This window comes from Falco biarmicus, chromosome 9, assembly GCF_023638135.1.
Source record: "Falco biarmicus isolate bFalBia1 chromosome 9, bFalBia1.pri, whole genome shotgun sequence".
Classification (NCBI taxonomy): Eukaryota; Metazoa; Chordata; class Aves; order Falconiformes; family Falconidae; genus Falco; species Falco biarmicus.
The window spans coordinates 41244474-41271293 of record NC_079296.1 but is presented as its reverse complement, the minus strand read 5'-3'; the positions used below and the strand labels follow the sequence as shown (position 1 = coordinate 41271293).

The 26820-nt window shown below is 36.8% G+C and overlaps 1 protein-coding gene across 1 annotated transcript in view; it reads left to right on the top strand.

Moving 5' to 3' along the window:
- The window catches only part of BICC1 (BicC family RNA binding protein 1), a 109876-nt gene extending 86744 nt beyond the window's left edge, over positions 1 to 23132 (top strand). The window contains exons 9-21 of the mRNA XM_056352434.1: positions 2914 to 3045; positions 4153 to 4339; positions 4873 to 5031; positions 5404 to 5600; positions 5865 to 6006; positions 7105 to 7261; positions 8658 to 8823; positions 10179 to 10218; positions 10891 to 11045; positions 13380 to 13536; positions 16066 to 16226; positions 18461 to 18560; positions 20122 to 23132. Of these exons, the coding sequence (XP_056208409.1) occupies positions 2914 to 3045; positions 4153 to 4339; positions 4873 to 5031; positions 5404 to 5600; positions 5865 to 6006; positions 7105 to 7261; positions 8658 to 8823; positions 10179 to 10218; positions 10891 to 11045; positions 13380 to 13536; positions 16066 to 16226; positions 18461 to 18560; positions 20122 to 20252 (1884 nt within the window). The 3' untranslated portion in view covers positions 20253 to 23132. The remainder of the gene's footprint in view (positions 1 to 2913; positions 3046 to 4152; positions 4340 to 4872; positions 5032 to 5403; positions 5601 to 5864; positions 6007 to 7104; positions 7262 to 8657; positions 8824 to 10178; positions 10219 to 10890; positions 11046 to 13379; positions 13537 to 16065; positions 16227 to 18460; positions 18561 to 20121) is intronic.
- The last annotated feature ends 3688 nt before the right edge of the window (positions 23133 to 26820 follow it).

Genomic DNA, 26820 nt, shown 5'->3' with positions numbered 1-26820 from the left:
CATGGTGCCTTTCTGTTTATATAGTTATGGTCATGATTATTCTAGGGTATTTTTGTCTGTAAATACAAAGAGAGAGCCTTACTCTATGTGTTTCCTTGGTGAGGTCTCAGTAGTACTTTTCTGGAGGTTCATGAAATAGAAGAAAGTGCAAACAAGCTGCCATATAAACATCAAAATACACCTTTATTCTAGAAACTTAGAATTATGTGAGGGCCATCTTCTTAAAATATTGAAGCTCATTTTAATTCCGAACACATCAGTACAGCTTAGTATCCCACATCACATCCACTGTATCACCCTTCAAGAACTGTGGTGACCAGGAGACTTGGTCTGTTTCAGCTCATACACGTGACATGCCCTGAAACTGTTTTGTAGATAAAATGAGTATTAAAATCCAGTTTTGTAGATAAAATGAGTATTAAAATCCAGTTTTGCAGAGAAGGAATATACCTTTTTAAACAGCGAAAAATTGAAAGGTTGAGGGAAGACTAACAAGATAAAAACTTACTTCTGAGTCTTAACTTAGTGGAATGAGTATTTTTCTGCTTCAGATAAAACCACTTAAATATGCCAGTGATGCCAATACCTACATACAGATAGATAGCTGCAGTCATTCTCGGCTTCGTTTGAAGTAGATTTCACCTGATTTGTTTTCTTCTTGGGCATTGCTCAATGGAATAAGATTACTGTGTCTGATTTCCTGCGAGGTGCAAGTCCATGATGGCGTCTTTGCTGTGGTCACCATTGTTGTTGTCTCCTGCCAGCTCCTCTGGTTCAGGCAGAGTAATAGCTGATGCTGTTTCACAACTAGGCAGCACAAGTGTCCTGTGGAATGGGAGAGAGGATTTAAAAATAGCAGCTCTGCGGAGTTCCTAGAAATAACTGTCTAGAAGCATCTGAACATTAATACAGAGAAAAGGAATACCACAGTGTTTTTCTAAACTCTTGAATTGTTGTCATTCTGAATTTCTGTAATTCTTATAAAAGACTAAAAAGAGTTTTACAGTGTTAACAGAAAATGCAATTGAGTGCATAGACACTTCACAGCAGGACACATGTAATGTCCTGGTGCCATCTTTAAATATCGCTTAGCAGTATGTCTAAATGAAAACTTTAATATCAGCTAGTAACTAATGTAATAGAGAAGGCTATGGATTCTAGTGTGTAAACTGCAAATATCCTTTATCTCTGACAGGTATTGCAAGTGTCAGCTTCTAATGATCATCGTATTGCTTGCAGGAATGTATTCAACATGGTGGTGAAGACGATACTCGTAGCGATGAGGGCAAATTGCATATAGTAATTGAAAAATAAAACTTATGTAAGCAAGAGGGGTTTGGGCTCTTGTTCTGTATTTTTCCCTCAACCCAAACCTCTTGATTTCGGCTATATATTAATTGTCACTAATACTGAGACTTTTTGTTAGTTTTTCATATAATAACGAGCACTGTACTCTATTTAATTATGGAGGATGTTGACAACATAGTTTTGTTTGTTCACTTCCTGTCAAAGAACATTATTTGGTCCTGTTCCTCTCATCATTATCATGTAGGTGCTCTAAGGATGCAATAAAAAAATCCAGTAGTGTAAGAGAAGAGCCTTTTAACATGCTTTATAAACATAACCTGACACGTCAACTTTGAAGTTCCTATATTTCCTGTTTTCTCTTGTTAAACCCTAGCTGCATTTTCATTCAGCAGGCTTTTGGTGAGACCTTCTGATAGTACTTTCTGTAACTTCTTTACAAAAATTTTTGGAAAAATCAGATATGAAATGCTCTGAGCAGTTCTGTTACCATAAAATCCTTGATTATTGATTTCAGTGTTTTTAAACAGACTTTATTCATAGTTGTTCTTTTCAGAGAAGTTCACTTTGTGGAGTTAAGCTGTGTTTGTCTGTCTTCCTGAAGTCAAAATATTTTAAGATGCCTTGCTTTATTTTTCCTAAAGTTAGAATAAATGTAATTTAGATGTGGGATGTACTGTGTAGCTATAGGTGGTACTGTGGACAAGTGCTGTTTACTTATAAAATGATACTGAATTAGTGATCTGAAGAATACACACACTAATTTGCCATTTTTCTTTCTGAAGTGAATGCAGGAAATTGATTACTTTACACCACTTTCTTGAATGTATTTTACTGTGGCCTTTTTCCTGACACATTTGAGACTGCTTACTTTATTATGAATCTAAATTATTAAGAAGTAGGATTTTCCAATGACTTTGTACCCTGTATTCATGTTATTTTATAAGAAGTAGTAATCTAATAATTTCTAGATACCATGTAACCATCGAGATATTTGTTGTTTCTTGGGTTTGGGCTTTTTTTTTCTAAGGGCATTTTTTTTTACTTAGATTTAATATTTCAAATGTTTCAGAAATGTCATTAGTGTCACTTAAAATGCCTATCTAGCTGATCCAGGACAGGGGAAGAGAAAGGTAAAAGTTAGGAATTAGGCAATCGTGATTTAGAGAATTTTTGTCAGAATTGTTTTCTTATCTCAAACATCGTTTAACTTGAGCTATTTGAGTGTGTGAGTCCTGCTATCAATTCCTGACAATATTTTATTCTGATTTGGTAGATAATAGCAGTTTCTTAATTTGAATCCTCTGGACATCTCTAAGTCTATATAAATAGCTAATGCTGGTTGTGTATGTGCTGATTGGGATTTCAAACATTCGACAGATCATTTCACCCTTATACCACCAAACTGTTTGTTCAGAATCCCAGAATAGAAAGATACACCTGTATTCTCACATACAAGGAAATTACTTGACTTAAAATTTCATCCTTGCTGCTTTTTCTGTACATGTATCATGATATACATGTGTTACAATCTCTGTTTCAGTTTATTGCTAACCTTTTCATGGGAAAATGTTGTATGACTTATGAATATTTGTCTTGTGTTTTCAGGGTTGCCTTCCCCTTGTGCTGATGTTTGATATGAAGGAAGAAATTGAAGTAGAACCACAGTTTATAACACAGTTAATGGAGCAGTTAGATGTCTTCATAAGCATTAAACCAAAGCCAAAGCAACCAAGCAAGGTTGGTGAAAAGCTAATGTATTCTTTTTAGGCTTTCATGACAATTTGTCAGAGTTGATGAGTTGACATAACTGCTGCTCATCCCTAAATTAATGGATCATAAAATGGTAAAAGGCATATATATATGTTCTGCTTGAAATACCAGTTTAAATATTACAACAGCTCTTCTTTGGTAATTTGGCTTTAATTAAATATTTGACAATACAGAGATTAACTTTTGTATGGAATATGCTAATATAATTTGTCTCATATTTTATTTATTTTATCTAACTAGAACTACTCTTGATTTGTTTTTAAAGAAATTCCTCTTAAATTGCAGCTCATCCATGTAACTGCAGTGTTCTTTAGCAATCAGGATTAAACAAACAAAAAAACCCAAGTCAAAAAAAACCAAATAATTTGACTATGAGAAGTCTGACTGTGTTTTACACAAGATGTTGAAAAGAACCACAAGAAACAGAATAACAAAATACTTTGAATGGGTGGTGTTCATTGTAAAATATTCAGGCGAGTGTGGGTAGGCAACTCTGTTATCTGTGTTGTTGTATGTAATGCCATAACAGACAATTTCAAAATATTAAATGAGCATTCCATTCTGTCAGTAATTAAGGTTCACTGTGTAGGGATATATAAAATAATACAGTAACAGTGTAGAGAATGTATGAGAAATAATGTTTTTGCAATTTTCCAGGCATTTGTTACTTGAAATGAATTTAACAGATTCATTTAATATGAACAACTCTTTTGTCCACTTTAAGGTATAGACCTGAGATAAAAGAGAAGATAAGATTTTAATTAGTGATTCATTTCTCTAGATCCTGGGGCACTTAAGATTGAATATATCAAGTAGTGCCAAGGTACAGTAATTGTTTTTCTTAGATGGAAAGTTCTTTAATCATTCTTGTCGTCAAGTGCTGACAGAATCCCTAAACTTACCATCAAGGCTACTGAATTTGAATAGTTGCTAATGGACATTATCTCTTCCTGTCTCACACTGCTATGTTACTGATAGCAGTGAAGGAGTATTAAGAAGTTGCGTATTGCAGATCCATGTTAGATGGTTGTTACTCACTGTTTTTGTGGTTTTGTTGTTTTTCTTTCCCTACAGTCTGTGATTGTAAAAAGTGTTGAACGAAATGCCTTAAATATGTACGAGGCACGGAAATGTCTCTTGGGACTTGAAAGTAGCGGAGTCACTATAGCGTCAAACCCCTCTACTGTCTCGTGCCCTGTTGGTCTGTCTTGTCCTGGTTTGGATATCTTGTCCTCAGCAGGGCTAGGACTCACTGGACTTGGTATGCATTATATTCTATATGCATCTTTTTTTTTTTTTTTTTATAGGTAGGTATTTGTTTGAAACTTAATTCACTTGTACTAGAAAGGAAGGACTAGATGTGTGTTTTGCATAAGGAATTGTGTTAAAGCGTTAGAGAATTCCAAAAGCTTCTAGCCTTCAAGGCCCAGTGCGGTTGCTTTCTTGTCTCTTAAGTGATGCTTCTTCGAAACACGCTGACAGAAGCAATAGAGGGGATACACAGGGATGGTGGGGCTGAGAAGCAGTTGGTGCAGACTCTTGTTGTGACAATATTTAGTCCGTTAGAAGGACATAAAGGATGCTCCAGTTCTTAGATACGATTCTCAGTTGAAGAACAAGCATTCTTATTGTAGTCTGTGCACCAAATCAACAGCAGGTTTAATGTTAAAATTTGTAAAATACATGTTGGTGCCATTTAGTGGGGTTTTGTTGTTTTAGTTTTAGTTGGTACTTTTGTGAAAAATGCTTTTCTGTAAGTCTTCGCTAAATACTCCATTGCTTAATTTTTTTCAGGCCTTTTAGGTCCAACAGCCCTGTCAGTCAACACCTCAACTGCTCCAAACTCTCTGTTGAATGCCCTTAATAGCTCTGTGAGTCCCTTACAGAGTCCAAGTTCAGGCACACCTAGTCCCACATTATGGGCAACATCTCTTGCTAACACAAATACCACAGGTTGGTACAAGTTAAATGTGAATTAAATGAACTGTGCAACACTTGAGTATTAAAATGACAAAAGTCCAGAATCATTCATTGTTTAGAACCTTAACAATTCTTAAATTTCTCTTCACAGATGAATAAATATGCAAATTGAAAGTTGTAACTTAATACAAACTTATGACATGCTGCCACATGCAATGTTTTAATTCGTTTTATATAGAAAACTGTGTTAACCTACAAAGTAATAGTTAGACAAAGCATTATGTTGTTGACATGCAGTTCTAATGGAAACTTCCTTCATGCTACAACCAAAGCTGCATAGAGATTTATGTAAAGTGCTGTAATGCCTGAGAAACTTAATCGGAACATGACCAAATTTTATTACAGGTTTTTCTGCGATTCCACACCTAATGATACCATCTACTGCCCAAGCAACCTTAACTAGTATTCTGTTGTCTGGAGTACCTAATTATAGTCAAAACACTCCATCTCCACCACCAGGCTTGACTCCTGTTGAAGTCCATGTTAATGGCATGCAATCAGAGATGAAAAAAGGCTCGCCTTCTTTAAATGGTCATGTAAAGGTAAGTAATATTATCTCTATAGAACCAGATCCGTTTGTGATACACCTTTGCTAAGAAAAGCTGAAGAGAAAACTATAGACACATTAGTAGAGCCTTAAAGCCTCCAAGTTTAGAAATAGAACAGTGGTGTTGTCAACCTATGACCTAAAGATTGAAAAAATTGAATGTTCAAGCATATTATTCTTCTGCAGAGGTAGAAAGGGGAAATTCTTTCAATATTTTCTTAAGCATAACCATCACTTTGATATTTGACAATCATTTCAGACCTCAAATATCAAGTATGCCACACTGTCTGCCACATCACTAGGAGAAAATGTGTTGAGCACAAACCACAGTGATCCGGTAAGACAAGCAAGTACTCATGGTGCCTCAGAACAAGTAGCTGCCAAGTCAAATAGCGCAGAAGGTAAGATTTTGACATTCTGTTCTTTCATCTGGTAATGTTTGTGCAGTCAATGTACAGTTCATGAAACAAAAGTGTAGAGATATTGCCTGTGCATTGGTTTTGCAACCATGTTGAAGGAAAATACCACTGGATCTGCCAGATTCGTTGTCAGAGAAAGTAAACAGAAGTTGTAGTGTCTGAGCTGCACTGTTGATAGAAACACTTTAAGTCAACATAAATTCACTTGTAACATTTAATTTATTACCTAAGAGCAGAGGGAAGTAACCTATGAAAACTCTAATATGTTTTACAGCAGCATAACTTCATCACTTAAAACAATCTATGCTGGTTTAAACAATGTTGTATTTTTGCTTTTTAATGAAAGGAAAAAGTGAATGCCTTTGAGAAGGTTATTGCAGAAAATTGTGTAGATCAAACCTAGATGACACTAGCAAACAGACTTTATTTGCATGTTTCATAACAGTGTTTCGGTTATGCTGCCTTTTAAAGCTACAGGAACTAATGAACCGTTCCTGTCATTCTTGGAGGGAGGAAATGCCACTTCAAACTCCAGCAAACATGTGTAAAGGCCTTGTTTCCCTTGCAAATACTGATCAACAAGGAGATGCTGTTTTATTAAGGGTTGTGGTCATTTGAAATGCTGAATTGAATAAAAGGTACATTGCCCAATGAAGGTGGTGTTTGTAAGAACACGTTCTAAAGGTATTTGAACATCAAAAGAGGAGCTTTTACTCCAGCAAAAGTTATCTGAGCACCTGGCAAGTTTATTAAAACTGGATATAAAATCAAATTTGTTCAAAATACTTAGTCACTTCTGATTGTCAGTCTTCAGATTTAATGTTGACTAATATTACTTAAAATCTTTTGAAAAAGAAAGTACCTGGTGCATCTGCTATATGTGTGAATACTAACACCACCTTTGTGCATTCGAGCTTAGCTTTCTGACTTCTTAATCTTGACCAAGTTGTTATCCTTGAAGACTACAATAATACTGTAAGGAAGAAGAGCAGATTTTGTTCTATAGTTGTCATTGCTTCAATAAGTTCACTAGAACATAAGAGGTTTTCTGTTTAACTGTTCTCTTTATTGGTCTTGTAGGTTGCAATGATGCTTTTGTTGAAGTGGGCATGCCAAGGAGTCCGTCCCATTCAGCAAATGCCAGTGATCTGAAGCAGATGATGAGCTCTTCCAAACAGGCCTGTACTAAGAGACAAACGGTTGAGTTACTGCAAGGCACCAAAAACTCTCACTTACAGTAAGTTATATGTACAAATACAGATTAGTGGAACTTCTGCCGTGCAAAAATACGTAATGTGGTTTTGTACATAGAAGGGGTGGTTCAGTCCTAAGATACTCAGCTGATATGAATTAGGCTTGATCTTTAGTCACATAGGTGATTTTTAGTCACATTAATATACCCCCCCAATTTGATAATTGCAAGCTTTGAATACTTTTTGTACATCCTAAGTATTTTTCTTTGGTTTGAAAAAAGTAAATGCATTTCCTCTCCCACAAAAATTGAGATTTTTCAAGAGGAACTTTTATTGCCTATTTCTAAAGGATAAATTTTTGCTCTTTCCTTTATTTATTGATTGCGTTAAGAAAATTCCTAACAGGCAGCCTTTTTCCTTTTGTGTGTACCTGAGGCTGTTTTCTTCTTAGAAAAATGATATTCAGGGCATAACAGCATGTTCTCAAACACTTGTCTCGATTATTTTTTTGTTTGGTTGTTTTTGTAATGAGCCAGCAGGGGGAAAGGCTCTTTTGAGTCACAGTATGTCTTGGCAACACAAGTTTTGTGCTTAACGCAATGTTTTGTCTGATCTACATAAAGTAGTGTTTTCACTATTCCTTTTGGGAACTGTTCATCCTCGCTCTTTTGAGATGCATATTTTCTCTTACGTTACTTACTGATGCTGTTAAAGCTATGTTATGTATTTCATTAATTCTATTCTCATTGTTTAGCAATCCAAGGATACCTGCTAACCGTGCTCGGTTGTTTGTATGTCTTGTTCTTGTTGTTGAGGATAATAATGCTCACAGTTTCTTCAAGGCATTTTTCTGGGATCGTCTACAGTATCTAAAACATGATCACTTTGCACTGAAATAAGAACTTACATTCTTCTAGAGTGGGCATAAAATGTGGCTGATTTTTAGAAAGAAAGGATTACTTTAAGAGGTGCTTTGGCTTGTAGGACTGCAATTACTGAAGCTTTAAAAGCAAGTAGACCCACGCTAACTTTCTTAGTCCCTATTATGCATCTCTCTTTATTCTATCTATTTATACTATCAGTCTGTTGGAACTGATGAACTCCTGGCCTGAGCAAGGTTAAATGTCATGAAATCACTATGTAAGGATTGCATGTGATAATTCCAGGTACCAGACAGCTCAAATCTGAATGTGTAAACTATGCCTTGTGCATGATAATATAAGAAGCAGCAATAAATGCCTTGTTCCAGTGACAGAGAAACAAGTAAAGGGAAGTTGAGAAATTTGGAAATATTGCTAAAAAACACTGAGATGTTGTGTACTGGCATTTCTTCGATTTTGCTGCCAAACCTCTCAAGAAAAGCTCGATTATCGAAATTGCATTAATGTTCACTGCTTGTGAAAAACACGACTGGAGTTAATAATGACTTTGCACCTGCAGTACTACAGAGAGGCTGCTCTCAGATGCAGAGTTAAGTGCTTCTGAAAGTCCCATGGCTGATAAAAAGGCTCCTGGAAGTGAACGGGCAGCAGAGCGAGCAGCAGCTGCCCAGCAGAACTCTGAAAGAGCACGTCTAGCTCCGCAGCCATCATATGTAAATATGCAGGTACGTTTTCCTGAATAAACCCAAATCTAGCGCAAAACTGGATAACTGCAAACTGAAATTGCCACGGAATGCAAAGGTGACTGACTAATATATGTACTTGTCATAACTGTTTCAGTAAAAGCATTTCCCAGCAAAGTCATTAACTCTTTCAGCTGAGAAGTGGGCTAACTAAAAGTTTTGAAGACAAAGAAGTCCTTATGCTTCAGCTGAATAAGAAAAAATTAAGTACAGAACATATTGGATAGCTATATTAGTCTATACAAGCATCATTGTATGTAAAAAATCTTACATTGTCATTCGCTGCTTTGAGAAGAGAGAATTATATCTTCAAAAGACACTTTACAACTCTTCATAAGCAGTGTCAATGGTTTCTTTTTTTTCTATAGCTACAGGTTCATATACAGGGGGATCATACTGCAGTAACTACACTGGTTTTGCTTTACAAATATGGATATCTTGTTTTTCTTTTTCTTGTACTATTCCTACTTGGTTAATTTGAGCCTACTACTATACTAATATATGTTATGGCAGCTCTCAGAGAGAGAGACCCCTTTGTAAAGCCATAGTAACAGAGTAGTTTTCAGTATAGATCTACCAGTGTGTGGGCATAATTGGACTGCATGGAGCAGTGGGACAAGATTAAAGTTAGTGTTTTACAGCCCTTCTCCTTAATTATTTCTCTAGTGATTTCAAGTAGTGAATTCAACACTTTGGGCTAAATACTGATTTTTTTTTTTGTAGTTTTGTGTGTGTTTAGACTTGCTAATCCGGAATTCAAAGTGTAACTTATTTAACCAGGAGTATTTAAACTTCAAATCTTCCACCGTCATAGGTTGTGCAAACACAAATATTTTTTTTTGCACTCTCAAAACATATGTTCTTTTCCTTTCAGAAGATGAGTGCGTGGGGAAGAACTAAACTTGAAAAATTATTAAAAGTAACTGTGGTGCCTAGATTTACTGTCTAAGATAAATATATTTATCTTTTTTGTACTGTTGAAAAATGCTTTAAATGCTAAGAACAGATGATTAAGGAAGAGAAACTATGCTTGAAAAATTTCTTTTTTAAAAAAAAAAATTAAATAGAATTTATACCTAAACATTCTGTAAATACTGCTGCAGCCTCACTGAAATGGATACCGGGTAGTTACTTAAAGTCTTTGTTACCTGTGTTTGAGTGAACATTTCAAGTAACTAAGGCTCTAACTGGACTACTATCAAATAACTGTGTTCAGGTTTCTTCTAGATGTATTCACTGGCTGCTCCAAAATCCTTGTTTTTTACAAAGAGCTGAGTACTGGGATGGCATTCAGTTAGAATGTCAATTAAGCAGTCTTCTGCATGTTTCATTTTTAGGCATTTGACTACGAACAGAAGAAGCTATTAGCAACCAAAGGTATGTGGATAAACAGTGGCTTTTGAGAAATGTGTTAGTACATGGCTGCAAGTTTTCTGAAGTTTCTATTTTGTAATTTGATTTTTAATCAAACCTAAAGCTGATAGTGAAACATTTGTATATTAGTTTTCATGTTGCAAAAACTTCTTAACACAAACATTGTATAAAATACAGTATAAACAGCTTGCAGATGGGATGCTGTCTGTGTGAGTATATTCATACGCAAATGATCCATGTTGTTTTCAGAGACCTCATAGCTGTAATACTTGATTTTATTTGGATGCAAATTAAACTTTAAGGTGTTTGTCACTAGCAAAGTTTCTCCGTATTTCAGGGATAAATTAAGTTACAAAATCGGTAAGGAGCTTAAGCATATATTTGACCCCGTTTAAAAATAAACCAAATACACCCACACCAAAAGAAAACCAGAAACCCCTCTTTTTGAAACAGATGTAATTCTTCTGGCTTCCTTGCAGACCTATGGGGTTTAACTGTCTTTTGACAGAATAAATTGCCTTAAGGAAGGGTAGGATTCAAGCTGGGTAGCAAGTGGAGATGTTTAGTGTTTATGGTTAGGTGGGTTGAGGTCTGCTAGCATACATAACTTCAGGACTATCATCTCAATACCTTTACTAAGGCTGAGATTTACTAATCTGTGTCTGTTTCTTCCAGCTATGTTAAAGAAGCCAGTTGTAACAGAAGTGAGAACTCCAACAAATACGTGGAGTGGTTTGGGGTTCTCTAAGTCTATGCCTGCAGAAACTATCAAGGAACTAAGAAGAGCGAATCATGTATCGTACAAGCCATCTATGACAACTACGTACGAGGTATGAAAAACTGCTGTAGTGGAAGTTTATTTCTATTGAATGATACAGTTGTTTCTCTTGAGAAATAATTGTAACTTTTGTAAAAAGAAGTCTTGTAGCTTTCTTCTTCTGGTTCTAAATATTTATTTATTTTTATGGTGGGAAGTGTTTCTTATGTAAATATTAAGGCATATGGAATACATGCAGCTCAGCACACAAAATTTTATCCACTTTCTAAATCTTATTCTAGCTTTATAGGAGTCTATTTCTGAAAATGTATTTGTGTAAAGAAACTAAGCAACTTATGGGACCAAATGTCTCTATAGTTATAGACAAGTGGTAGAAATTTTGTGATGTAATTAAAACAGTGTGTATATAACAAACTATATAACACAAGTCACTGCATGGTGGAGCAGAATGTTAGAACAAGGAATAGCTGCAGCTCATCTTCTGTTGACAAGAGCTGTAGAACTGGAGGAGCTTTCTCTGTGTACTGTTCACTGGACCCAGAAATTCCCAGGGAGAAGCCAGCTTACAGCATCCAGCAAGTCTCTTCAGAGTCCTACCATGGGAACCTTCAGGGAACTTCTCTTCCTTTCATTTCAAAGCAGTTCTGAAGGTTTTTTAGTGCATTTCCTTGCTGTAATCTTTCCCAAATTCCATAAAGACACATCTTTATTTCTGGCCTACTTAACATAAAATGTACGTTTCTTCAGGACTTCATAAAGCATTTTCTCCAGATTATACCTATCTTTTAATGGAAAAGAAATACTCAGCCGTGGTAAAAATGTGCCTTGGTGTTCCCCATTTGACACGTGAACTTCGTGTCATTCAACTCCACGTAATAGGCTTGGATACATGTAATGAGCTGCAGTAGTAACTAGGGGGAGAAAAAAAGCTACAACCAGCATCTGCGAATGGCGGGGTTTTTTACATACTTTCTATAGTGTTAGAGCTGGGGTGGGGGGTTTCTCCCAGACCATGACGCACTGCTAGCAGTTACTAAGCAGGCATGTCACTGTAACAATGAACACTTAGGCACTTGAATTCTGCCTACTTGCAAACCACAGGCTTCAATCTCTCCAGTGAAATGATAGCATGTTCCAGCTCTGGTTTCCATTTTTTGGTATAAGCTATTGTGGAAACATCTGGGGAAGCTAAAAATCTTGGTTTCCTTGTATCCCCCTTCTGTTTAGCAGTCTTCAACATAACTTGTATTAGAGGCAGTACTGCCATGCTTATTCCGTACACATGCATGTTTGAGTCGTGCGCTGAAGTCTTTGAACAGACGTAGTATTGGTATTCAAGTCTAATGTCTGGGAAGTTAATTTGTAAAATAAGCTCACCAAACATCTTCACAATGGTATTTTACTGTGCGGCCAGTTTTCTAGAAACGTTGGATGACATTTGTTTTACTTCACAACTCGTAGCCATCACTACAATGTAATGTAATGTGGAGGTCGTGCTTTTTCTTACTCTTCTGTAAGGCTCTCTGTAAGCCTTTCTTCATTTGTTAATTCTTACTAACCATAGCTCACACCTTTGCAATTTTGCCAATAACAAGGAGATTTTGCCCTTTTTTTTTTTTTTTCCCCCCCAGTGATGTCAATTTTCCTGAATAGTAGAAATGATTGCTGCCTCCTAAGTCATGTTTTTCAATTGGAATTTGTTGCAAGTGTATAGAATTAAATTATTCATTTGTCTCCACAGATTTTAGTTCATGTAAATGTGTGGTATTAATAATGTCCATCTTTTTTTTTTTGGTACATCCCCACCCAATTCCGTAGTTAACTGCTACTTTCAGGGGATACTATTCCTTATTTTGGAACATTCTGACCCACAGTGATGAGAGTTGATAATTCATATTTTACAGGAATATGGAAATCTATTTTTAAAAAAATCTGCAAATTCACAAACCTTTGCAGAACTGTTGTTCTATTGTATACAATACTGTTAGCGAGTTTTGTGTACTTGATGCCCTTTTCTCCAGATATAATGTGCCTTTATGTTCTCTTCCCCATGAAGGGTTTTAGTCAATAGACTTTGTCTAGAATTTGCGTGGGAATTTGATATCCTGGGATATTTTGGAAACAAACATGGAAATACTGAGCAATTTATTTTGAAGCATGGTCTTTAAATAACTTTGGCAAACTGCATATGTTCTGAGCACACCTGCTGATTTTGTGTCCATTTGCAATTATTTGGCTATTGATCAACTGCCAAAAGAATGTTTGCAAGCATTAAAAGCTGTTTTGTTTTGTTGTCTTTTTAATTGAGCTGCTTCAAAGAGAACATCTGAGTCACAATGGAATTTCTCAGCAAAAACAGCCCAGATTTTCTTTTTGTGATTTGCAGGGCTCATCGATGTCTCTGTCACGGTCCAACAGCCGGGAGCACCTGGGAAGTGGCAGTGAATCTGATAACTGGAGAGACCGTAATGGGCTTGGACCCACAGCCCATAATGAATTTGTGTCCTCAATTGGCAGCCCCAAACGGAAACAAAATAAATCAGGTTAATAATTTCTTATGATCTGACTAAAAAAAAGATAAAATATTGATATCGGTGAATATTTATTTTAATATAAATGTGTCCTGAAATCACTAGGGATTTAAATTACTGGCAATTACCTGTAAAGTAAACTTCTTTACAAATTGAAAAGTGAAAACGTATGCAAGGTTGTATAATATGATACATAAATGATGGTCCAAAAGGAAAACTTTTAAGGAAATTTTTAAAATGCAAGACACTCTTGCTTGAAAGCTCTTGTCCCTGAAGGGGTTTTCCAAGGTGTACTGAAAACAGACCTATAGATTTTTAGATCAAGGTAGACTATCTCTGTTATCGATGCAACAGGTCTTTATTGGGCTATGTACTCAGTTGTGGATAAGTCTCAAATCTGTGGTGATACTGAATTTTAAGGCATAGTTCTCTTTATGGTGATAAAAAAGCCTGTCCGTATGTCTGGCATGGCCTAGCACATGATTTCTAACTCTGGTTTCTGTGGATACAGGCTGTATAATGTTTGATATTTACAGATTAAAATTTTACTTTGGTTGAACTCCTTGAAACTTAGTTTCATTTTTTAATAACTTAATATATGCCTTTGTGTAAGAGTGAAAAATGAAGGTAGAGAATACTGGTCCATGCTAACTGCATTATGGGGAAATTACTGTGGCTGTTTTGACTTTTTTGTGCATTTTTCTTATAAGGCTGAATAAAACCTAAATCGAGATTAACTACTAAGTACACATTAAAAGTTGGACATTGAAAGAAAGGATAGCTTCAGTTAGAGAAAATATTCATGGCTGGTACACTCGTGATTAGTAATGATTTTAAAAAGCACATTAGCTCATCTGAATGGCTGCATACCATATTCTAAGTACTCACAGATCAGAAACAATTAAAAGTTTCTTTGAAATCCAGCTGTTGATGTTTCCAAGGTAATTGGACAAAAATGGAAGCTCTAGGTTAATCAAAACACATAAGGATTAAATTGTATTTATATATACATTAGAAGAAAATTAGAAACGTGAATACATTGACAGCGGGGAAAGCTGTTCTATAGCTGCTGTAGCTTTCCCACAGAATGAAATATGCAGAGGAAGAACAAAAGAAATAGCTATGAGTTGGCTGAACAAATGTATTTACCTTAATGCATAATAATAATAATGTGCCAGAGTACTAAAATGAAGTCTTTATGGACACAGTTGTATAGTAGTGTTGAATTTCTTCTTTGTTTTTAAGATAATGCTTCCTGACTGCACCAGTATTTCTTAATACTGAGTTTTCAATACATGACCTTGCATCGTTTGCTCCGAGTACAGGATCGTGAACTTCTGTTTGGGTATTTTTAGCGTGATCTTACTCGGATAGTGAGGAAATTAAGGCACCACCTTTTTAAGTCTAAAAAAATCAACTGAGTTATTGCTTCATTTGTCAAAATGGACGTTCCCATTTTCAACATTGAGCAGTTTGCTGTATTTTAAAACTCTTTTCCAAAATGGAGCTGAGGTTTGTAGAAATTCTCTGAATTGTAAATCAAATCTCAAATGCTTCTAGGTAGTTTGTGCCCAGAAAACGAGAAATGTAGCATAGCCAGTTGTGAAAAATGGTCGTTTTCACATCCTATTGGCGTTCTATAGTGAAGGCCATAGCAGAAGTCTCTGAGGCAATCTTAATTTACTCAGCTGGGAAAGTTTCCTTTACCTCCTGCAAGCCTCTTACACATTCACTGTTACTCTTTTCTGTGTCTGTAGCCCCCTTTACACAAAAGCCTGACGGACTCCCCGGGAGCTATCCTTTTCTTATGCAGCATGAGGAATAATATTTATGAACTATGTGATTACATCCTATCAGTATGCACCCACAGAGGAAGGGGATTGCGCTGCTAAACTGGTTTACTTGGGTATAATAACCTTACTCTGGAAACTTTTTTTTTTTAAAGATACACCTTTTAGGAATGTAATTTAAAATTGTGTAGGGAGCGTATTTCTTCTGGTTTTAATCTTTTATAAAACTATTGCATTTGGGTTTTGTCTGAATTATACTAAAATAATGGCCAAATCAAGTGGGTATTATGTAGTTCCTTTACTAGGAATTGCTCCAGCATGGTTTTCTCCCCATCCAGACCAAAGAGGGCTGGTTGCATTTGTGTACAATGGTGTTTTCTCCAGTTGAATATTTTCAAAAAGAGGAGAGGAGGCTGAAGAGGAGGAAAAGCAGCGAGGTCTTGCAGCTGTTCCTATAAGGAGTTCCTTACTTCTTATACTTACTTATACTTATGACAGTTCACATAATGTGATTTTATTGCTTAAAAGATTTACCCAAATATCTTTCCATAGAAAAAAACCCTAGAATTTAATTAACAAAAAATTTCCTCTAAGCTGTTCATTCTGTCAGAGCACTGAGAAGCTTTTTTTTGCTGAATAATAAAATTTAAATGTTTTGTTAATTTAATGATCTAATTGAATACAGTGTTGATACGACAGAAAACTATGCTCTTCTGTGATGTGACTAAAAAGTGCACTTCTTCCCTTTCAGCTGAACACTATCTCAGTAGCAGCAATTACATGGACTGCATTTCCTCGCTGACAGGAAGCAATGGCTGCAACCTGAACACTTTGTTTAAGGGATCTGATCTGCCTGAGCTCTTCAGCAAACTTGGTTTGGGCAAATACACAGACGTATTCCAACAGCAAGAGGTTAGTGTTCCTGTGGAAGACACCTTTGTGTTTGTAGCATGATTTCCAGCAGTAGTTGTTCTGTGTTTTGACCAGAGCCACTAAGAAGTCTCACTTTGTGACAGGATTTTCTGTGAGCTGTTCTTTCAAAGCTGTACTATGTATCTAAGTTTCCAGATAGCCAGCCTGGACATGGAGTACTGTTTTGTCCTGAACCTTTGATTTATACTTAAATAATTAAACTAGGGTTTCAGATGTTTTTCTTTCAAAGAAATTTAAACCTTGGCTCCTACTTGTAAACTAGGATGCTAACTAGAATATAATGGCTTTTGGTCAACTTAGTGTTTGGGTTATGGAACTCAAGTCTGCTTTCAGGAGTAGTGTATTTTTGCAGCTGATGTTGAGGTCACATATTCATCCCTTGCTTCTTCCTCTACATGCCAGTTGACTTTGATCCGCTCCCAGCAGAGGGATATATGGTCAGTCATCTGTGTGAGCTTTCCACATCTGTACCAGCTAATCACAGTTGGTAGTATTTCGTACCTGTAGAATACTGCGTAGGTAGAATCAACTTGGTTACCTGCAGGTGGCTTATTCTGGTGACAGATTTAACTGTGTCACAAAAGTACAGTGAGGCCAGCTGCAAGACTCTACAGGCTTAGACACAGAGCCGCTGAGCTTGTCCTGAAAGCACTGTAGTTGTATGTCGGAAGTTGTGTGTGTCACACCACTGGAACTGAGTGTACTAGGGAGCAAAACAGGTGTCTGTGTGGTTTGTGTCAGTATCTCATGCGGTACAGGAGAAGGACGACAGCTGGATTTGGCATCTTACTGTGTTCTGGACCCATGGTCTGCTTTGCATCTTTATGCACCAGTTGTTGGTCTTGGATTTGCACCTGCATGATTTCTCCTAATAGACCACACCAAGTGGATTCTTGCACAGATTGCCATGTCATTACGAGTACCTTGTCTGTGTTCACGAAGACCAAACTCCAAGAGAACCTTCCATTCATGTTGCGTGAGTTGCTGTGGTGTACCAATACTTAGCTTGAGATTTGCTTCCGTGAGAGGAAAACTGCACATAGCAAGGGAACATTCCAGTGTGTACTACATTATTCCAAGGGTAGACATGAGGCAAATTTCTACCTTCTCCTCTTCACTAAGTCACTCGTGTGTGTGCACTCACAGAATCATCCCGAGTCCACTGAAGCGTCTTGCTGCTGTCTCAGCCCACAAGCAGCTGGATCTGCTGCGTTGCCTGCCAGAATTTCTTGCCTCCCTCCAATCATGCAGTTTAAGTGCTGCAGGGGAATTTTATTCCTGTGCACAAAAGTGCGTAGGAATTGGCTGCACCTGAGCTAATGAACTCTTTTTGGATTGCAAAGCACTGGCAGGTGTAGGATAGACACTGGCATGGGTTTGCCTGTAAACCAGTTTGAAAGTGGCCAGGTCAGTCCTCAATCTGAACAAATAAATCCAGCTGTGCCTCAGTTCTGTGTACAGCTCCTCAGGTCCATCTTCCCTGTACTTCCATGCATGTTAATAATAGTCATATTATCCCATCATTAATCCTTTCTTTTTATCATAGCTACTCTCCTAAAAAGGAGAGATGGCTGTGTTGGTTTCTAACACTAAAGATGGCTTTTGTTTGATGGGTAGGTTTTTGTTTTGGCTTTTCTTACCTCAATTGCTGATGAGGTGTGAGATGGGCCAAGTAGTTTGGCCAGAGTGAAAACTAAACAATTTGCCACTATGTTTCTTTGAATTGTATTGGGAGCAAAAAAATCTATAAATATACATGGTTGCATCCACTTTGGAATGCTGGGATATACTCTCTGCTTTAATTCAAATGTGTTACCGGTAGTTGAGCAATCATCTTCTGCTAACCTCCTACAGTCTGAGGCACCTGCTATATCTACAAACACGTAATACCTGACTGTTCCCAAGTACATTGTAGCAATTGTGGTAAATAATCAAAATCCCAAGAGTCACAAATAAGATTATTTGATCTTTTGTGCTCTTCTGAAACTGCTCATTTTTTAGCTTATGTGTCAGAAATGCAGAGTAGCAAATTGAGCACCTGTGTGAAGAAGCCATTGGAAAGCAAAGATTACTGCATTTTACAGCTACTCTGCCAACCTATTTGCATGTAAACAGCAAGAAAAAAGTTGTGAAGCTATTCTGAACCACATTCATGGCTTAATACTTTGGGGGAGAGACTTGTTTTGCATAATTTTCCTGTTTCTTTTTACTAGATTGATCTGCAGACATTCCTTACTCTTACTGATCAAGATCTGAAAGAGTTAGGAATTACCACTTTTGGTGCCAGAAGAAAAATGCTGCTTGCAATCTCAGGTAAATAACACAGATTATCACTTGTTGATTTTAAGTATTGTTTGTATCCTTCTCCAGTTGTGTGTTTAGGGTTGACAAAGGATCTTGGAAAGACTGAAAAGGAAGAATCTAGTATCCATAGGTCATACTGGCCTGCCCCTCAGAAGGCAGTTAAAACCAGCCTTTATAGAGCTTGCACATTACCAAGTAAGATGTCAGTCGCGTAATGCTGTTGCCCCCCTGTAAAGCTGGAGCTTGGTAAAATGTTTGTTTCCTAGCAGACTGTGAACTTTCTTTTATGCCCAAAACTGTGGGTCCTAGAAGCTCTGGGATTACAGACTCTGCAGCAGAGTCTGAACCGGCACTACATACCAGTCAGAAATGGTACCAGACAGAAAATCGGTTCCCTGTCCTCTACTTTATTGCTTAGCAGAGCAGTCATCATACTGGGAAAAACTTTCTGGTTTTTGGAAGGACTTTGGTTTTGTTTGGGGTTTTTTTGTTTAAGATTTGTTGGGGATTTTCCCAAGGCCAATTGTTTCTGCAGAATGCATAGGTTTTAAAAGAAGCAGCAACTCTCATTTGGAATTTTTCCAACCCACTTTACTTAAAAGGTCGTCTTACAGCCTCCATGCAGAAAGATGAAGGCCAAATGTGATTTCTTACAATTTGTTGTAGTAGTAACTAGATTTTTTCCTAATTGTAATAAATAGCATGAGATTTCATATTATAGTAGTGCTCTGTCATCGTTGTCTAGGCAGTGAATCTGTATCAGAGGAAGTGTTTTCTTCAAATGTTTCATTGTAACACTAGATCATTTTTCTCCTGATTGCATCTCTTCTACTGATGCCATTAGTGAATGTTTTAATGCATTTAAAATGGTGGCATAAAGAGTGTAGAGATGCAGTGTACTTCGCTCAGTAGCAGTCACGAAAATTTATGTAAATCTTTCAGTGATTTGTATCTACCATGAAGTTTGTTTACAGGAATAGAAAAGTAGGGAAAGGAAAAACATTTTGGATGAGCAGTTGCTAATACAAGCTTAGAGTACATGTTTGAATGAGATGAGCATCTGTTTTTTCTAAAAGTCCTTGTTAAAATATTGCTTCAGTGTTGTGTTTAAAATAAAGAATTTGCAGTGAGAAATGATCAAGATGCTAACAAGCTTTTTGTCCTCTCAGTTTACGTTGCATGGTAGTGCTGCAGCCGTACATTCTGTTTGCATCTACCTTCAGGAAGACTGCAGCCTTTTGAGTATTGTAACATAACCTTTTAAAAGCATTTTAGCTATGTCAATTTGATCTAAATCAGTGTTGCAGAACATTATCTACTCCACACTGTATCAAAGCCGAATAAGAATTGCACCAAATAAATGCCTGCATCCCAAGCATCCCCTCTTAACCTGTTGCTCTTACTATCCTCCTGTTGAACTGTTAAATTGAATAACTACCTCAAAGACACTTTCCATTCATACTGTTCTGTCTAAAATATTTTGTTTAATTGAAGTTTTGCCTTCGGTTTAGATGAAAATATTGAAATTAATTTCTGATGAGAAATTTGGTTTTGTGTATGACCTTTATAGAACTGAATAAAAACCGAAGAAAGCTCTTTGACCCATCAAACATCCGTGCCTCCTTCCTGGAAGGTGGAGCTAGTGGAAGACTGCCGCGTCAGTATCATTCGGACATTGCTAGTGTCAGTGGTCGCTGGTAGCAGCAAGTTGTGGCTCAGTCAGCTGTAAAGATGGACATGGCAATCCTGTGGACAGCCTTCACTGCACACCACCCTCTGCACTTTGGGAGTTTGGGTGTCAAGGACCAAAGCGTTTTGTCTGCACAATACTGTGCCAAAAAACAGAGAAAACACTTTTTTTTTTTTCCTGTTGTCTTTCAAAACACCAAATGTGGGTTACGTTTTACTCATGTAGATTGGACAGAATTTGCAATAATAATAATAATGATAACATAGGATTCTTTGTTTAGTATTTTATTACCTATAACTATAATGTATGCACTGAATTTTTACTTTGTTGAATGAAGGAAGACTGAAGAGCTGGGATGCCAGAGAGCATAGATTTTGGTTTTATCAAGATGGATTTTTCTGGTACTGCTTAAAATAATTATTGAGGTCTTTCTGCACTTTACATGTTCTGATTTCTTGTCCTGTGGAAATTTATTTCTTTCATTTCCATATCAATTTTTATATTGGCACTAATCAAATTTTTTCAGGTGTTCCTGCATTAAGTCACATCTCACTATAATGGTACTAGAATCTGGTTCTTGAGCAGATTTTTCCTTCTCTCTCTGTCTCCCTGGTAGTTATCTGAACTGAGTTTTTTCAAAATCAAGCCACCTGGTAGTGGACCAGTCCTTTCACGCTCTTACGAAGCAGTCTAATGCTGCTTGCAATACTACTCGCTCACTGTAACAGACGCAATGAAAGACCAAAATGGACCTTGTGGTATTAACCCTTTGCAGTCATATTTAACTGCTGCCTGTTACGCTAAAACTGTTTTTAATGGTTGTCTCAAAGTAAAGGGCTACTTTTAGTACCCTGCCACTAAAGGACACTTATTTATATCAGACTTTTATTTTTAGATTCTGTACACCTACAATACCTAACAGATTAAACTGATCTACTGCAGATTTATGGTAGAGAATGAAAGGTATTCATCAAAGTCGAGCTCTGGGCTGTCAGTTTGATTAAACAGACAACTAATCTAACTTGACAAGACAGCACTGTTGCCATGTGATAAATGACGCATATTACTTACATGACTATGCATGCAGCAATTAAACGACCTACATAAAATAGGTGTAATAGCATCTGTTTTGTTCAGTCTAGATTTGTAATTGTCAGCTGCAGAAGTGTTTAAAACTCTGGAGATGAACTATTTCTGAAACAAGTTATGTTCAACAGAAAGAGTCCGTGTTGTAAGTGGCTAGAGCTAACTATGGCGTTCTTATACTGTGAAAGTCCAAAAAATTTGGCAATATTACTCCTCTGTCCTTACAGATGTCTTGTTATGGGTTTATGAAGGGTTTTGATATAATGAAGGAATTCATAAAGTGCCTCTTTCTGCAATGCAATATGAAATTTCCAAGCGTTGATTTGTTGAAAAGCATTCCCATAAGAAAATGTTGTGAATTACCTCTACTGTAATATAATTATTTCTGTTAAATGTACAAGCCTTTTGAGATGGACATAAACCACTGTCAAGTGCTCTTAACAGGAGGCATTAGAATAACATTTACAGTAGTTGGTTTTTATGCAAAAATGGGTGAGAAATATTTTGACACTTTCCTTGGATAATTCTTTCTTTTACGGTGAGAATACAAAGTGATGTATAGAGAAATTTGCACACACAAAGGGAATTTAAAGAAACCGTTACTTGAGGGCATAGATGATTGAGCAATAATGTAGTTTTGTTGCGGTTAGCAAAAAATAACTGCTCAGTACTAATTTCAGCCATATCTGCTTAATGGTGTATAGCTGGGTGACTTCCCCTGTAGATTAAGTAGCAGTTACCTTCCTCTGGTTTTAAAATTGTATTACAGATCTGAGTGATGTAAAACTGCATCTTGTATGCACGCAGTTGTTCACTTCAAAGTTACTGTGCTCAAATGCCAGAAGTTGGTATCCACATATCTGAGATATTTGTGTGTATGTGTGTTACACGGGCAAGAGCAACGTCATGGAAACCCTTGTGGAAGCCACACCTTATAACTCTATAACTATTGACACTTGTGCTTATTTCTAAGCATGTAGATAGTTCCATTCACATGGACTATTTACGTGCTTACAGATAAGCTGCCATTTAAACGTTTGCAATTGCAAGACCAGTGTTTGAAAATCAAATTGTATTCAGTCATGTTAATTTTATAAAATATTTTTTATGAAATAAATATTCAGCAACACTTTGTACGGAATTTTCTGCAACCCTTTCTTGCTTATTTTGCCTAAACTTAAAGCATCAAAAAACCTTTACACTCTTAGATTATTTTATTTTTTTTTAGTCTTTCATAAGTACATACTATGTATCTAGACAGTACTATACTGGAAACTGATTTTATTACAGTATTAAGTTGATGTGGTCTTCTGCTGAGCAGTGCTTGTATCATCTACACCAAAGTGAAGAATTTCCCATTAACAATGTTGTCTTTCAATAGGGCTTCACACACACAAAAAAACAAAACACACTGGAAGAAAAAGATTTCTCACTTATTTGATTCCACAAAGGGAATATGACAGTACAGTGTACCATATTGTTAGTGTTATATTATGCACAAATATTTGACTTGCTACATAAAAATGTTAGTTTAAAATCTGTGCCTTAATAGTGACCAGTTATCTGTAAATATAGAGCAGATACAGATTGTATTTTTGTGGGTTGTGTCCTTTTAGTGATTTTTTAAAAAAAAAAAATAAAAGATGAAATTAAAACATTAAAAATGGGAATTTTCAAAACCAATCAGTGTTGCATAAAATAAATTTATATAACTCCCTTGTATTCTGATCGGTTAATGAAGTATTTTTTTTATATAGAACCAGTTCCAGGGATGCTTGCTTGTTAATAAAATATAAAAAGCAGTATATGACATAATTGCAACATGTTTCTTTCACATGCTAATGCTCCATGTGTTGTACTGTTCTTTTTATATCACATGCAGTGTGTTTGTCTGGCTTTTAAATGAGAACACTTCTTTGAGATACATCTCCTAAACTCCTTTCATATTAATTTTTGTCTCTGGTTCAATTCATAACAGGTATTAATGGTTTGGCTTACATGAGTTTTATTCTTTCTTTGGTCTTCCTGTTTTAATGGCTATATATGTTCTGGCCTGGTCAGCAGGGTATTGTATGTGCTCTTTCACGATGGTCATTATATTATCACTGCCAGTGTAGAAGTGGGGAAAACCGACAGGGATTCTTTATTTGGGATGCTGGCTGTGCAGCCAGTCAGAATCTAGCAAGAGGCATAGCTTTCACACTGAGGTAATATGTACATATCGTTACATCAGTCTTGTCTGTCTGCTTGACATGTAGTGATACAAGTTTCGTATTATTTATTCAGTGCATTCAGGCATTTAATTATTCCAGCCTGATGTGTTTTTCTGTGTTAACTATTTTATACGCATAGGTCTCCGCTTAAATTTCAGTATTCCTGGCTCACTGACCTTTTAAAAATAGGTGAGGGATTTTTCTGAATACCTACTGAGAATTGTAGATGTGGGAACAATTCTGGGAAGGAAACAGATCACCAGAATCTTCTGTTGAGGGCAACTGAGGGGTGTGGTGCTGAGTACCAACTCACAAGGCATTGGCGTGAACTGAGTGGAGATTACACAGACAGGTGGACTTGCAAATTGTGCAGCATTTCTGATGCCTGAGGAATAGTGAGCTCCAGGGCTCTGAACCAAGATAGTTTCCTTTGTGGACCATTTGTTTGGGAATATTGCTTCCAACAGACTATGATGTGGCTTCAGTCAGCAGAGTGGTAAAGATGGTGTGGGAAAGAGGAGGAACGGTGATGCAGCATCAGAGCTAGGTGGCCGCTCTCCTTGTGTGAGCAGTGTTCCCAGCAGCTGGCGTGGCACAGCGTGAACAGGGCTGCCCCTGAATAAAGAGGCCTCGCTGTCCAGGTGTTCATCACCTCTCTCTGCTACCAGGCGGAAGAGCAAAACATGATTTCCAGTCTGAAGAGGAAGATGTCCACTGAGAAATGTTGCCAGTACAGAAAACAGGTGGATTCTCCAAGCTGTGTAAAGGTTAAAAGTGGGACCTCTGTCCCCGCTCCAATCAAACACTTGGTGGAGGATACTTTTTTTCCAAAGCCCTGGGAAACATGGTTACAGAAGGTATACAAGTACTATTGCAGGCTAGTCAGGAAAGGTGTGGTAGGCAAGGATATTCAGAAACTTGTGCTTGTACTGTGAAGCTAAGAAGTATTTGATTCCAGACAAGTCTGGACACTGCTGGAGCGACCTTTTATCCTTCAAGAACTGGCTTGCTTTGTGTCCCAGACATCTGAGCAAAAGAAAAGCTTGGCTGTTATTTGGAGTTGCTGCAGAGTTCTTGAGGATTTGTGAAGGTGGAAAAACAAATGGACTTCAAAAAAACTTTGCAGTGTGCATAATTGGTGTCTACAGTGTTTTTGACAGCTTATCTGACATTAGAGAACTGTATGGACATGCAGGCAGCTAGGGAAAGTTTACAGACTTCCTGAAAGGGTTAAAAGATAAGTGAGCCCTAACTTTGAATTAGGGGTAGTTGTAAGTGAGGAATATGTTGTAACCTGAAAAGCACACAAACTTAGGCTTTTGGTATAAAATGCCTTTATTCTTCTTAAATTTTCTTAATTTTCTTTTAAAAATATTTAAAAAAAAAAAAAATGAGGCATTTCTATATCTGAAAACTAAACCCAGAAATTACAAGAGGCCTTTTGCAGGAGATCTGCCATTGTATTAAGGGAAGTTTGGGGTTTTTTCTTGGTTTGCTGTGCTGCAGATGGACAGAAGATTCTTTATAGTGTTACTAATTTTAGTATTTTACATGATGCCATGAATCAACAGAGCAAATTTATAAATGAAAATTAAAGACCACAACAGTCATATTTGCCAATTTTGAATATTGACACAGCTAATGGTTAAGATTATTTTTTTCCTCTTACTTTGTCTTTAATAGTGTACTTTCTTCAGATTCAAGTCTTAATAAACTGTTCATTGTAATAGGGTTTAGCAAAACAATGATAAGGAAGAACAAAAACAATTAACTTGTACCTTCTCATCAGAAAACAAGTTTTCAGCCTTGAAGGAAAAAAAAAATGTTGCAAACTCTTAAGCACAACAATTCTTGTTATTGTTTTTGGGGATTTTGGTTTTTTGTGGGTTTTTTGGTGTTTTTTTTTCTTAAATACTCCAGGAAATACTTTCTGAAATTCTTGGAATTACATGTAAGTTTATTTACAGTGTACTGTTTTGTTATTGCCAGTACTCTTTAGAATATCTCGACCTATAATTGAGTGTTCTACGAAAGTTTTGTGACATTGAGTTGAATAAGAGTAAAGATACTTGATCACAAAGCTGCAGAACCTTATGCACTAGCCAAAGCATCATCTAGTGTCAAGTTCTTCCACTGTTCTAAGGAGTAAGATTTATGTAAAATTTGCTCTGCTGAGAAATGCAGAATGATTCCAGATGTTTGACAAAAATATGAAGAAAGATTAATACATTGTGATGGAAATTATCTGCTTTGTGCCAAAACTGTGTTGCAACTTCATGGAAACTAACAGATGGAAAAAGCAAAACATAATATGAGAAAGAGAAGCAATTATATAATGAAGTAAGAATTTGTCACTTCTAACGATGAGTAATGAATGTTTTACAAAATAGTGTTGCCACTAACATAATAACCCTAGGACCCTGCACTGATATGGATGTTTTTACACTTTTTTGCTATGCTAAAAATCAGTTTGTCATCTATAAAGGACAGAAGACTTGAAGATTTGAATCTTGCTGGATGTTTGTTTTGCTGATTGACTGGATACCAGGCAAAAAATGAATTCCCAAATGCAGTTTATTATCCTACACTATAATAAAGGAAAACAGCATGCAATATGATAAAAGGAAACAGTACTAGTTACTATGCACAATATGATACGAGAGCAATAGGAGCAAAGCATCAGATCATTACTGTAACATGTTACATAGCCTAAGAAGAGGCTAGATTACCAATTCCCACCTTAACATCAGCCAGACCCGCTCTGGCTGGGAAGCCCTGCTGCAGCCGGCACCAGCAGTCTCTTGGTAGCTGGTGTGTATGGGTGAGGCTTCTGGCCCAGTCCCAGAGCTTTGGCTGCCTTTATGCTTATTGAAAGACAAAAGTAGCGTACACACCTCATGTATGTAAACTTTTAAGTTTAGGCTAAGTGCAGGTGTGCACTATCTCATGATTTGCAAGGTGCACACACCCTGGGGACATGGGCCAGGCGCCGGAGCATGGTGCAGTTAGCATCATGACATAGCTGCACACAATATTGTCTGGATGTTCCTGCTCATGTCTTGCTTGTTCGGGGTGCTCAAGACAAGTAACACCTGCTCATTAAAGTTGTCCTTGAGCTACCTGAGCTTGCTGTCCAAGTTAAGTGATCCCTAATTAAAGACAAAGACTTTTTCATAATCAGTAATCATTTTAACAAATTTTCACTATCATGTTACATGTTGAATGTACTAAGGGAAAAGGAAGATGGAACACAAGAAATTACTCCATTTTAAAGCAAAAG